This window comes from Phaenicophaeus curvirostris, chromosome 12 (genome assembly GCF_032191515.1).
Source record: "Phaenicophaeus curvirostris isolate KB17595 chromosome 12, BPBGC_Pcur_1.0, whole genome shotgun sequence".
Taxonomy (NCBI): Eukaryota; Metazoa; Chordata; class Aves; order Cuculiformes; family Cuculidae; genus Phaenicophaeus; species Phaenicophaeus curvirostris.
The window spans coordinates 8046340-8061285 of record NC_091403.1 but is presented as its reverse complement, the minus strand read 5'-3'; the positions used below and the strand labels follow the sequence as shown (position 1 = coordinate 8061285).

Below are 14946 nucleotides of genomic sequence, written 5' to 3'. Positions count from 1 at the left end.
TAATGAAAACTGTTTCCTCATTCCCTGCTATCTAGAGAAAAAAAAAATCCAAAACCCTTAGTCAGGCAGAAGCAACTGTTCCAAATCTGTTTGTTGTTCATAAGTACAGCTGCTGGTTCATGTGGTAGGCAAATGAGCAAGCTAACATAAACCAAACACCAAAATTGAATATTCTGGATTATTGTGGTGGTGAAAAGTCATGTTATAAATACAGTTGAGTTCTTGGTACAAGAGAGAACAAAGGAGGTTTTAATTTGTAACTCCTTAGACACATAAATTCATCTGGAAGCAGAGATTTCATGTTTTCTGTTCATTTTGTCTTTTGTAACATAATATTTTTCAATTGCCCAGCTAGTTTGGAAGAGATTTCTTCAAAAACACAAGTTTGCAGTGGTCTTTCCTGACTGGTGATGTGTATGATGGTTTTTTTTGGGTTTTCTTTTATGCTCTTATGGTTCGTTTATTTTGACTCTTTATTTCTGAAAAATGCTTGAAAAATTATAATAGATCAATGCAGTCCGATTGTGTTTGTCAGATGTTCTCTGCTGTGAGATCACTAACTGTAAATGATTGTAAGGATAGAGCTACCCGCCCTGGTTGTTCAGGGCAAGCCTGCAGTGGCTTTGCTACTCAGCAGTGTGTGTATCACCTGCTTTTGTCATCGTTGCTTGAGCTCGCCAATGATATCTAATTTCCCTGTCAGGACTTGGTTGAACTTCGAGCACAGTTCCCAATATTTGATAACAGATCACTGATTGTCACAAGCCAGTAATCGAGAAGCAGTTGTAATGATTCATGCTTCATTATAATTTAATCACTGAAGTGTAAATCATCCTTAGAAGTGCCTAGAAGTTGCTTCCACTTGATCCATTTATTTCTATGAAAAGAAGAGCTGGTACATCACTGGATTGGCGCTGCAGTAGCATAGTTCAGCAGCCCTGTAGTGTTGTGATAATTGCAAATATTGAACTTCCAAAGTAGCCTTTAAGAGGGCATTTTCAGGAGTCATAGGTTCATTCTGTAACTCCAGTATTAGTGAGCCTATATAGATTAACACTGGAAACTTTCAATAGCATAACAAAATGACTATCTGGGGTGGTAATAGAATAATAATTATATAAAACTGTGGCAGATTCCTTGATTAAATTTCTCTGACAGCCATTGAAATTATTTTGAGTGTGAACACATTTGGGGGATTACTTGTCTGCTCCTGTGACAGTGTGCTGGGATATATGCCAGAAAGAATTGTCTCTTTTTTTTGCAGCTTCATAACCCAGAGTACTATGCAAACCAGTTTTGGCTCTTACCGGAATAAAAAGGTGAATTCAGAGTCTGTACCTGAGCTTGAATCACATAGTGCTTGTGGACTTGAACAGGAAAGAGGTAAAGGAGGAAGAAGACATGACGTATCTTGGAGTCAGTGTCTGTTGTGCTCAGTAAGACAGTGAAGAACTTTAGACTTAGGTTTGTGTGAATTCAAGGAAACTAGTGAGAAACTGGCACAGGGACTCTTGCTGTGTGCCAGGGTTTCCTGTGAATCTTGCAATACTTCTGATTTCTCTTGTTTGACAGTTGTTGTTATGGTTAACACCAGAAATCCTTAATCTCATGCCTTGCTCTCAATTTAGTATTGGCATTCAGGCTAAAAATCTGCTGTGATTTCTGTGGTGTTTTGGCTGACGTGCTGGAGTGGTGTTTGCTGAAGCACAATGTGAAATTTGGTGTTTTTTCTGATACTGTAAATTACTTGCTATAAGGTTTATTGACTAAGCTTCTCCTGTTTGGTTTTTTTAACATAAAGGTCCTACAACAAACTCTTTCAAGGTGTGCATGTGGGATTTTTATTTGACTGAGGATTTCTGGTTTTTCCTTTCTACCCCCTAAAATAGATTTTTCGATTCATACCATATTAAATAACTGTTTATTTCCGAAAATGTAGATGCATCTCTTATGGAAGTATATAATGATGCTACCGAAAAACCTGTCTGTTTCTTAACAGGCAATCTAAGTTTCTCTGGATTATGAAGTTTAGAGATGATGAATTTTGAAAAGGGAATGAACAGTCTGTTGTGACAAGTGGGTTTGTATAAACAGAAAGACTTGAAGAAAAGATCTTGTAATAACTGAGCACGTGTGTGTTGTAGTAAAAGGACTCTAAAAGTTACTGTTTCCTCCAAATGTGGTATGATTTGTGTCACTCACTCCAGGTGTATTGTGGGTTTTCTTTTGTCTTGAAAATGAATTATTTTGTTGAGGTGTCTCCCTTGAGAGTGGAGTGCACGTTTTCAATCTTCATCTCCTTGCAAGAGTGCCTGAACTAGTGACCTTGGGTTTCCTGGCTATTTCCTCTTCATATGCTGTGTTGTGAGGAAGAACTTGACCACCAGTAGCTGCCTGAATTTAGTAGCAGTTAAAAAGTAGGTCTTGACAGCATTATGAAATGGGGTTTGTCAAAATGCTTTGCCTCGGGTGCTTATTGTGACTGTTTTTGAAAACTGATTCATTGCTGTTGCCGTATCTGTGCTGTTCTGTATGCTTTCCAGTTTAGGGAAGGGATACTGGGACAGCAAATACCATAAAACTTCAAACTGAAAATATAAGGTGTGGTTAATTTCACTGATTCAGTAAGGCTGAAAAAAAGACCTGGCCTCATTATTGAATGTGTTTAGCACCTTTGAGGACTGGCACAGATGATAGAATCTGTGACCGTTGCAGGGCTTCAGCTGTGTGACACGTCTGTAGTCCCTGCGGCAGCATTCCGCTGGCGCTTTCAGCTGAGTGGGGAGAGAGTAAAAATAGCAATGGTAAACTTTCCATCTGCATCACTCAAAGCTCAAGCCTGGTAGTGGTGGGGTATCAGTATCTTATACTCACAGTTAAGGATGTTTTATGATAATACCTAGTTTGTACATAGTGCTGTTAGCCAGAAAGCTTTAAATACTTTACAAAGGCAATTGATAGTGTGGTATGAAGAAGCTGCTGAGGGACATGGCACGAGACACAGCCATACAGACTGAACCAGAGTTGTGTTCCGTCCTCCTTTGCTCTGTTTGCTGTCAGCAGTATTCCAGCTCTTCCTCATCGCACTGAGCTGTCGGTGTGCCTGAGGTCTCTCGTTACTCTGTGCAGGAGTGAGCAGAACACTGGGGTGAGGATTCTTAATAGCCAGCTTCTGTGCATGTCGTTCATGCTAGCATAAGGAAACTAAGAATTGCTGGTGAACCTAGTTTGTATAAACTGAGGCAGTAACATGGAGCAAAAGAAACCCCAACTGTGTTACTATTAACTGTGGAATGTTGTGGTGCTTGAGTTAGACCTGGACTGAGTTGGTACGCTGTAGGTGCAGGTAGGGGCACTACTTATGAAGGTAGATGTTTTTTTTTCTGCACACAAGAAAAGTAATCCGTAATCCAGATAATCTGCTCTTGTTTTTTTGAGAGTAGACTGGGCTGGAGAACTTTGCCACCTGGTAAGTCAGGAGGAGTAGAAATGCTTTCATCATTTTAAACAGCAGTAGCTTTGCACTCCTTAGTAATTTACTTGCCTTGGGGGGAAGAAGCATGCCTGCTGTTTTTTTGTTTTAGTTTTTCTCCGTTGCCAAATGAGTGTTTTACATATGCCCACAGTAACTATTTGAACTGCTTCCTAGCTTCCTTTTTCTGAAGGCTGGTTTCCACATTGCAATGTTGCCCTGGTTGGTTTGATAGGCTCTGTAGAAGTGCAGGAGCATACTCATAAATTTAACTTGGGTCTCCCACTCTGTTGGATGCAGCTCTGTTTCCACAGAGACCAAAGCTTGTGTATTTCAAGGAAGATATTTTTAGGAGCTGCTGTCTAGTCGTGGAAGGACTTTCTTCCTTAATAGGGGAGCAGATTGTAACAGGATTCCTCTTTTCTCAGAATGTCTTTTGCCTTTTTCTGTCACATTTGTTCCTTTTTTCTGTGTCACTCAGTTTCCCATTCGTTGCTACCTTCTTATCCATGTCCGCTCCTCCTCTCCTCTGCTTCACTTTCTGTATCTTGTTTGTGTTGCCCAAGAATCTAATACCTTGTGGTATTTTAAGCAAAGGCTGGGCTCCTTCCCCACATACTGCAAAGGATACTGTATTTTCAAGATAAAATCTCCAGGTGGTTTGTGCCTCGCTTGAAGGGTGCTTGCTGAGTCACCAGCTGGGCAGCGTTTGAGAGGACTTAAGTGTCATGGAGCCAAGCCCTGGCCTTCAGCTCCAGTAACCTCACGTATGTCAATTATTCATGGCCTTTGCTTATGAGTTGTCATATGGCCTTTGGCCTTGCAATAAATAAATTTTACATGTAGCTGTTTCTGCTGATGTTTGCAGTAGGCTTAATGTCTGACTGTCTGATTGATGGCCTAATGGTAAGGGCTTAAAAAGATAAATCTGTTACAGTAACTCCTGTCTTGGAAAGTTGGACTCTTCCTAACTAAACAGGTCCAAGAGATTCCTTTAGCTATCAGTCAGTAGGAATACAAAGTAGAAAAGACTTTTGACCTACTGACAGGCTACAAGTGTGCTAAAGCAGTATCCTGATACCTTTTTAAGATTATTTTTTATTCCAAAATTGTCACATTGCCTTTTTGTGGAGTTAGATACTGAATAGTTATAATATTTATTTAGTGGTGAAGGGCTACTTTAAATTCAGAGATCTCGGGTGGATGGGGTTACCAGTGGTGTTTATGATCCTATGAACTGTATCAATCTTTAACTGTGAAACTGGCATACTGTGAAACAGTATTTTTCTAGAGTACCTATTGCCACCACAGTAAGGTGCTTCCACTTAGAATATGAACTGCTTTCAGAAACAAAATAATGTCAAAGGAAGTGAATCCAAATTAACATTGAAAGTTGCCATCCTAAGACAGTTGTAGGTATTGAAGGAATTCTCTTGCTACCTTGTGCTGTCCTGTTATCCTGTGATTCTCACTCAAACATCTGTTTCCATATTCTGCCTACTTTTAGAAAGGGGACTTTACATTTATTGTGATACTGGAGTTCAGGATGGTATTGTAAAACCTACCAGCATTAATATCGTTCCGTCTGCAACAGGTAGCAGATCTTGTTCTAGTCCCATTTTCTTGTATTCCCTGGTGCTGATGCATTTCTGCCGGTCTTCAATATGGTGCAACAGCTGGTAGATCAGCAGACTGGAGGCACATGCTGCCTTCAAAGGTACATGCCTCCAGTCCTCCCCTCCCAGCAGCTGGAATGAAGTCCGTGAGGACTAGTCTTTGCTCCAAGATTCTGTTAACATGCATACCAGAATCAACTAGGCTTTACTGCGTCCTGGACTATTTCTTAACAGTGAGGGATAAAAAATTCTTTTAAAAAAAGCTTCACAACATCTTTTTAAAAACATCAGGCCACAGCTGTGGTGATAGACCACTAATGTGAGCTGCTGCTTGGTTACCAAGAGGATAAGATTTTTCTCCAGGGAGATATTTTTATACAGTTGCTTATTCATATTACAGTAGATGCCAGAAGCGCCCTTACGCTCAACAGTATAGAAATATTAAGAAAATTCCAGCCTCACAGAGGCTAAAATCCAGTCTTCATTGTAAAACCAGGCAAGCCTGACAGCCTGCAGTTGGATGATGAGTACTGGATTAATACATTGTAGTTTTAATTATTAATTGATTATTATTACATTGTAATTTTCTTTTGCACATAACCAATCATTTAACTGCTTGAAAGTCAAGTACTACCCAGGCCTGCCATATATCTCGCTCTCAGCTTGGCAAGGAGGTTGAAATGTTCCGGTTGTACTAAACTGTAGGGTTTGATTTTCATTGTCTTAGCGATGACAGCAGGACAGTGTAAACTGGCAAAAAGACACGTTCTGCATATTTTCTACTAGAAATGTGTTCTTTTCTGCTCTTTTATACAGCTTGCAGTGGGAAGTGGAGTTGCATGCATAAATGTTCTGGGTAAATATTCTATAATTAACTGAGTAACGGTTTTGATTTGCAGCTTTCCTAACAAGTTGTGGTGGCCAAATACTATTGTACGTGTCTCCTAGCCACTGTTGCTGCTTCCTGTGCCCTTTCTGAATTCCTTTGTTTTGCATACTTTCAGCAAAAACTGAATTAGTATCATCCTGAACACTTTTGCCACTGTGAAACAGCACACGAGCTAGGACGGTTTGATAGACTAAGTGGGCATGTTGGGGAGCCATCCAGGAGTCCGTACATAGATTTGAAAGAAGTGTGATATATTTTAAACTGGAAAAGAAAAATGAGAAATAATTTACACTGATCAGAATTTGAAAAAATAGACAGAACTGTCCTCTCAAATTGTTATCCTCTTTGGTGTCTTTAGCTACACTAACAAGGCAGTTTGGTGTTTTTGTTCCAGCTGCATGAAAGGGAAGGTGGGCAGAGGAGTATCTGTCTTCAGTGGTGAAAAGGTCGTTAGCCTCCAGAACATCTAATTGAAATTCTTGAGGGTGACTATGGGGGAAGTCTAATTTATAATTTGCTGTTCTGTGGAGTGAAAGATAAGAGGTGTTCACGAAGATGGTGGAGATTAACGAACAAACTGACATTCCTTCCTTGAGGATTGCTCCCTTCAGCCTATGTAATATTCTGCTTATTTACTTTGCTGGACTGTTTCAAAGTTTAGATTTGTCCGAGGAACACATTTTAAAGGGCTGCAGCGGGTAGGGGGGGTGCTTTTGTGTTTATCCCACTCTCCTTTTGGTTTTGATGTTTTTGCTTTTTTGATACAAAATGCATTGGTTTTTTTTTTTTTTTAAAAAGGGATATTTCTTTTTTCTACAGGTATGGTGTCAGTCCTGAGAACATTATTCTGTATGGTCAGAGTATTGGTACTGTCCCTACAGTAGACCTGGCATCTCGGTACGAGTGTGCAGCAGTAATCCTTCATTCTCCCTTGATGTCTGGATTACGGGTAGCTTTTCCTGACACTAGGAAAACCTATTGCTTTGATGCTTTTCCAAGGTACGTATAAATCATAGAATCATGGAATAACCAGGTTGGAAGAGACCCATTGGATCATCGAGTCCAACCATTCCTGTCAAACACTAAACCATGCCCCTTAGCACCTCGCCCACCCATGCCTTAAACACCTCCATGGAAGGTGATGCAACCACCTCCCTGGGCAGCCTGTTCCACTGCCCAATGACCCTTTCTGTGAAAAGGGTCCAGCCTAATGTTCAGCCTAAATCTCCCCTGGTGGAGCTTGAGGCCATTTCTTCTTGTCCTGTCCCCTGTCACTTGGGAGAAGAGGCCAGCACCCTCCTCTCTACAACCTCCTTTCAGGTAGTTGTAGAGAGCAATGAATAATATATGAAATGAAAGAATATAGAGAGCAATGAATATATGAAATATAGAGAGAAATGAAAGAATATAGAGAGCAATAAATGCTGCAGTGAGGGTTGTTCCAGGCTCGACATACTCTTCAGGTGTTTAAAAAGGCCTAGATATGTAACTTTTCAGGGAATGTTATTGTTTTGTCACTTGTGCTTTAAACTTCAGATATTCACACCTAAATCCAAGCAAGGATTCACCATGTAAGAAACAAGCTGATGTCAGTCTCAAACTGACATGATGAACAAGTGAAGTCTTAGTATTTACAACTAATTTTTCTCTTGTATTTTTGTGTTATCAGTTGTTAATATCAGAATTTTATTCTGTCAAGTTTGAAATAGTGATAATACACGATTAGGTCTTTCAGGCTATTGACTAACAAATTAGTAATTGTACAAGCTTAACATCTCAGTCAACCTTGATTTAGAAGGTAATATGGTATCATGAAATGGATGTGCTGTTGAAATATTGCTATAGTTTTACTGGATCAGCAGAGGGGAAAAAAATGTATAGATAATTGCTGCTTTTAAAGGGACAAAACAAGAGAGTCAAAGGCTGGAGTGTTAGACTGGTGTGGTTCACTTTTCTGCTCGGTTCTGCCTTTCATGTATGGTCTCAAGGGAATGCGTTTAGTGTTTCTTTGCCTTTGGTCCTTGTAAGCATAAAACCACTTCTGCATCTTTGGTATGCTTCCCGTATAAAATCACTAAAGACAGCAAGACTTGTACTTGTCCTTCATGGTGGAGATCATGTAAGATCCTAATGTCTGTGACCAAAATAAAGGAGGTTGCTGTCCCTCATTTGGAAGATTTTGAGCTTTTTTAAGAAATTCTAGGTTGTTTTACATTCAGAAATATATAACTAGTTTAAAGATAAAATAGTTGACTTTATAGCCTCATGTTTCAATTGAAAAGCAATTGCAACAGTCCTAAATTAAAGTATCCAAATATCTGGAAATAGTAGAGGTCCTAAGAATAGCAGATATTCTAGGAATCTTTTAAAACTTATCATCTGACCCAGTTTTAGTTACAGGAGAATGAAAGGAGAAGCCAGTCTCTTCATGGTGGTGTATGTAGACCTGAGCAGGGTAAGGGGAGGCACATCTGAAAAGCAGAATGATCTCTAGAAGGAAGAAGACAAAGCAGAAACTCGCTGAAGTCTTGTGCAAAGCTTGGCTTTGCTTCAGAAGGTCATGTTTGCAATAAGCGTAGTAGGGGATATTCATAGCATTTGTTATGTTTTTATAACAACAGCTAAAAGTTAGAAGGTGGGGGAGGCCGTATATATAAATCTGTATGCCAAACCAGCTAGAAGTAATAGTGACCAAGTGACCAAGTAATAGTGGCTCTCATAGTAACTATATCTAGTTCCTGTGTTTATAACTATTCCAAATTACTTATTAACTAAATAAGTAATTAAACTGTTGAAAGTGTGGTCAGAATTTGAAAAGCTTATACTCCAACTCATTCATCACCCTCAGACCTTAAATCCAGTATTTACCAGCACTTCTGCTAGAAGGGAAAGAAACAAAGCCTTAAAAATAGTTCTGATTACAAAAGTAACAGTGATTACCTAATATCAGCCACATCAAATAACAGTTTTAAAAAGAAAGTGTGAGGGGAGAGCAGTGACAACAGATGTACTGTAGCCCTTGAGTATTTTCTTACCCTACTGAGCTGTTCATTGCTGTCAGTCTGACTTCACTTATACTGTAAGCAGTGAAAATAAACATCAGTGTATTTTTATGAATGTGTGCAGCCCAACTGTCTATCTTCACGGCAGGAAACAAATAGTTCTGTGTGCACCTACGGTGAATTGCTATTATGTGCATTTTATGCTGGGACTCTATGAGAATTTGGTCTCTAAGATTTTTTTTTTTCTAGCTGCAGAGCAGTATGGCTAAGAATACTAAGTAAATCAAATGTGCAGTTTAAATACCGCCTTATGAGTCGCTGAGTTGGCAGTGGGACACTTTCCAATTTTCTGCAAAATGCAAATATTATCTAGCTTAATGGTCTGTGAGTATGTGTGGAAAAATAGTTTCTTTATCTGAATACTGAAGTGAAAGGGGTTTCCTACAATAAATTAGAGCTTAGTATCTAGCCAGTAAAATTATGTATAAACATCTTTGTCGCTGATGTGTGTCACGTTACGGAACTCCAGGACAGACCCTTCATGGGTTTAAGACTTCAGTTTATATAACGTGTTGATTATGAAGTATTTACATTGGGCTGTGATATTAATTTGAGGATAAAAATTATGGGGAAAAAAAGACTGCATTATTCTGATGTCTCATGTTCTTGGTATATTTTTCTGTATTCAGTGTAGTTGCACGCAGCTCAAGTTTCAGACAGGAAAAGTGAAATAGGCTGCATTTTAATTTTAAATAACACTTTTCCTCTTTAAATGACATGAAGGCTGGTTTTTTGGAGAAGTATTGAGACAGAAATATGTTTGCACTCAGCTGTTTACTGGCATACCAATGATGGTTCCCTAGAATACTAAATGCTGAGATTTGTGTGAGGTTTAGTGCTTCAGTCTACATCTTACTAGTTAATTAACTTCATATTTTCATAAAGCTTCTTTAAACCTGTTTTTAAGCCAGTGTATGTTGGCATCTGTATTTTTTAATCATTTTAAGCAGTGTTGATCACTTTAAAATCTCCAGTCTTGCCAAAAGTGCATGCTTTCTTGTTCTTCAGGAGCAGGAAAATCCAAACACTTTTTATTAGATAGCATAAAGAAATAGACGTGTCCTGTCAAATCAAATATTACCGATATTCATGTTTCCACCCACTTCATCCCATACTCTGCATAACGTCCTGAGCCAACTCCTCCATTTGTTGATGAAATGGAGCTGGTAGGAAGCTGGGAGTTCACTAGCACTCTGTGCCTGTATACTTATTTGGAATTACTGGTAACTGCCAACGTGAAATGGCTGTCTGGAAATAAAAGCTGGTGCCTGCATGAAGGCAGTCAGAGAAAGTTGCTGTTCACCACTTCCAAGTTCATGTGTCATAATTGGGGTTTTCTGGCCTGAACTCATGGGTGTCGAAGGTCCTTTTGTCACTCTTCCCGTTTTCCTGTGAGGGGTGATCCCGAGCTGTATTGATCTGGTAAATGTAGCTGAGCAAAAGGAAAAAGAAAATTCACTTCAGGGTCTCTTCACAGAAGTTAATTGCACGACGTAGTCATGTGTGTTTCTTCCAGTTTGCAGCTAAATTTCCTTGTGTGATGCTTTTCTCCTACACTTTTCTTTCTTGCCACTTGGACACAGACAATCAATAGAACAGATAGTTTTTCTTTAACTGAATCTGCTTTAATTTGAGGGTTAAAGACAAGTTAAAACCTTATGAACTGAGTTGTTTGTTTGGTTTTGGGTTTGGTTTTTTTTCACATGAACGTTGACTAGAATATAGTTAATTAGTTCCCAGGCCATTAAATTGGAAGGTGGTAATGTGTAATCTGAAGAATCCATGCTGGCAGCATGTCCCATGGTGTCTTTTTCACCTCTCAATGTTTTTTGTAATAGATACACTCTGTTTTCTTAGAATCATAGAATGGTTTGTATCAGAAAGGACCTTAAAATCATCCAGTTCCAATCCCCTTGCCATGGGCAGGGACACCTTCCACTGGATCCAGTTCCTCAAAGCCTTATCCAACCTGACCTTGAACACCTCCAGGGATGAGGCATCCATGACTTCTCTGGGCAGCCTGTTCTAGTGCTTCACCACCCTCACAGTAAAAAATTTCTTCCTAAGAGCTAATATGAATCTTCCCCCTTGTCAGCTTAAAGGAGCTTGTGACAAACGTCATTAGTGTGCTGCCCGTTTGAGCTTCTTGTTAGAAGGGGTGGGATGATAGTGATTAGCATGTGGTTTAGGAATGAGCCTTGTTCAGTATCACTTGGGCACAGTTTCAACGTCTTGCAGCCATTTAAAAACACGCAGTGGTAACTGGATCATGTGTTGACAGTTCATCTTGCTTTCTTTAATGGTATGAAAGTTACAGCCTCAAACTGAGCTATGTTTTTCTTTTCCATCCTCCAGCATTGACAAGATATCTAAAGTAACCTCTCCTGTGTTGGTAATCCATGGTACGGAAGACGAGGTGATCGATTTCTCCCATGGCCTGGCCATGTATGAGCGATGTCCACGAGCGGTAGAGCCCCTCTGGGTGGAAGGGGCTGGGCATAATGATATAGAGCTTTATGCACAGTACTTAGAGAGACTAAAACAGTTCATATCTCATGAACTTCCCAACTCCTGAAGAAGCCTACCTGATTTTACCTCAGTTACTGTGAACGGAAGAAATTACCTGTTTTTGCACATGCTTTAACTGGATAGCTGTAATAGCTTTATACTATGAAGAAATACCCTGTCTTGAGGGTGTTCTAATCAAACATCTGATGAAATTTGTCTTTTATATCTGGAAATTATTCTACTAATGCACACAATTATGGTCAACTACTGTAATTCCAACAATTTTTAGCTTTGTTGCCCTGAAGGAAGTGGGAATAATAGCTGCTTATGGGGACACTTTTTATCTAGTGCTGTATTAATTGAAGATCAGTTTTCTCTGTCTCACTTCAGATCGTTTCTAATTCTGTCCTACAAAGACTTTTTTTTTTCCATTGTTCTCAGTGTGGAGAACACAACTGTTATGGGCTACAGCTTGTTCTGAACAATTGGTCCTGGGTTCAACCTAAGGGAGTACTTTCTTTGTAAAGTTTCTAGCTGTGGTATTGTAACTGGAAAATTATTGTGATGAAGTTCCCCCTCCTCCCTTCTAGTGTTCTTTTGTTAACTTACTGATCTTCCCGAGTAAATTATTTAAATATACTTTTTCCTGAAAATAAACAAACTACTATATGGGGCTAAACTCTGTAACGACCTCTCAATTACCTGTATAAGCATAACTGAAATATTCTTAAAGGATCTAGGGACAAAATTGCTTTTGTTTAAAAATAAATGTGTAAATTTACTACTAGAAAACTCATTTTAATATTCAGATGGTCTGAATAATAGCCATAACAGACATTTCCTTCTGTAAAGCATTCCTGTAGACTTTTTAAAAGTACTGTACATATTTGAATTTACATTGTGCATAGATTCTTAATTGGTAGTTTTAATTTAAGTCTAGTTACAATAAACTGCAAAATTCTGGTTTGTATATGATTGAATACATTTTGTTAAAATATGTTTTTATCCCTATATTATTTTGCTATTAAAGTTTTATAAAGTTTCCAGGACAAAAAAAAATTTACACATTTATGTTTTGATGAATTTATGTAACTAAATTTTCATTGAGCTGATCTGTTTAGTTTAGAGGTAATTTGATTCTTTGACACTGGAATCGCACAGATTATGCATCAGAAATGCAAGACACTTAAAAATTGTTACACCACTAGCATAGGTCTAATTTTTCCAAATTTAAAGGCCTTAAATGTACTGTAAGCCTCAGATTGTTGTATAAATTGATCGCGATTGATTGCAGTTTGTGTCCTGTTGCTAGAAAGCAACACAGTGATTGTAATGGAATAAAGGATGCATGGATTACAGCTTACTGAATTTTTGAATCTTATTTGGTGCATAGTTTTCATACACAAAGAGGAGTAAGGTACGAATTACTTGATCAGGTAGCTTGAATTGCATAATTTAATTATTTCCTTTCAAGGAAAACCTTCCTAAAGTACAAAGCCACATTTCCATGAAGCTTGGTATTTAAATCAAATGTAAAAGTGATTACTTGTAAATGGTGTTCAGCTGGTTTTAACTAATGATAAATCATGATTCATTGCCTAGAAGAAATGTTTGAACGTAATTGTCATGAGTCCTCGTAAGAGGCCTGCAGTTAATTGTCAGCGCCCCAAGTGTGTCTTTGATTATCCACTTGGCTCTGTTATGGTAAAAGGGGAAAAACTGGTGTTTTTACTTACAATTAGGATGCCTGTCCCATGCCACATCATCTGCATCCTTAGAATTTGGATCTACGCATCTCTTGTCCAGTTTTGAGTTTTAAATGCCTCAACCAACAGGGCGTGCAGCTGTTTTCTCGATGACTGTTCCAGCCAAAATCAACAGGGTTTGCCTGATCATCACTTCATGTTTGCTTCCCTCCTGTATTTTAAATAAATTTTGAGATATGCGTCTCATTTTCCTTATTTTGCACCTTCATAAATCTGCAATGGGTTTTCTTCCACTTCTACACGTGTTATTTCTGAGGGTGCAGCCCTGTGGAAGGAAAGCTGATGCCTGTGGCACAGGTATTCAACATAATGTGGAAGCCTGTCCATGACCTGGAGAATTTTTACTTAATTCGGCAATGGTTTTTTTTTTGGTAACCACATTGAACTTTGTGTTGTTTTGTAAACTTAAGCCTATGATGTTTCTTTCTCCCCAGGGCCTCTTGTAGCCACCGTTTTGCTTCAGCAAACTGGTACTTTTAACCTTTTCCTTATAATTTTTTTTTTAATTACTACTTTTCTAACTCCTTCTGCAGCCATTTGCTACTCGACTTTGTATATGCATTGCTTTTTGTCAGTGTCCCTCTGTTAATGATAGCTCCAGATCTGAATTCAGCACTCGTGTATGTCCTGTGGTCTCTGCACAGGTAGCCAGAGTTTTCAATATTCTCACTGAACTTGAATTTCCACTCCTAGTATCTCTTTATTTGTCCAAATTGCTGCCTAACTAGTTCTCAGAGGTGCCTCATTGTTCTTCTGGCTTCTGCGTTTTCTGTTTTGGTTTGCAAAGTTCATCTACATTTAACTAACAAATATTTTGCTCTCAATTAAAATGTTAGTTAATGACCTATCAGTGATCCACTGCTCTGGAACTTCCCTCTCAAGTCAATTTGTTTACCTCTTTGGTCCCTTAAATAGTTTTCCTTATAGCCCTGTTCCCATTCAGTAGTTCTTAACTAAATTCTGAAATTTGTATAGTTTCCAGACGTAGCCTTTACACAAAATAAAACAAATAGTAGTGAACTACTTCATTTTTTTTAATTTAAATTTATAATGTGGACCTTTAGAGAAACTTAGGTGTATTTTGGAGGTACCAGAGTGTCACTGTAGGAATGATTGGCTGTGCCAGGATAAATTATACAATTGGTCTTCCAAGGGTGTAAATGAGCGCTAACGTTTTTTTTCTTGGAGTGGCTGCTCTGTCCATTTTTCCTGTGTGACTTAACCTTCGTTGTTTATACAGTACAACCAGATGTGAAGTACAGATTTTTTTTCACACAGGTAAGATGAGGCACATCTGTTTTTATCTCTGTGGTCATTTGATGTTTGTACTTCGAAAAGCCAGAGGAAAATGTTTGTTACAACTTTAGAGGTAGCACTTTCCAGGGAGTTTGATATAAATAATCTTAAAATTTATGTAACTGTAAAATTTATTTTCTGTTCTCATAGAAACCTGTTAACCCCGTATTGCCTCCTGCTGCACTTTCTTCCTTGCTCTCTCATGTCATTCCTATAACTTGTGGGAACTGCTCCAGGCACTGACCCTTGAGCTTTCTAAACGTCCAAACCTGCATTTACACTTAGTATTACACACATCTTTTATAAATTCTGTATTGTATTTGCTTTTTCTAAGCAA

General features: G+C 38.6%; 1 protein-coding gene across 1 annotated transcript in view; it reads left to right on the top strand.

Annotated features, from left to right (window-relative positions):
* ABHD17C (abhydrolase domain containing 17C, depalmitoylase) overlaps nt 1-13106 on the top strand; it is a 28676-nt gene extending 15570 nt beyond the window's left edge. Inside the window, exons 2-3 of the mRNA XM_069866744.1 lie at nt 6797-6976; nt 11395-13106. Coding sequence (XP_069722845.1) covers nt 6797-6976; nt 11395-11614 — 400 coding nt within the window. The 3' untranslated portion in view covers nt 11615-13106. The remainder of the gene's footprint in view (nt 1-6796; nt 6977-11394) is intronic.
* Nucleotides 13107-14946: the final 1840 nt, after the last annotated feature.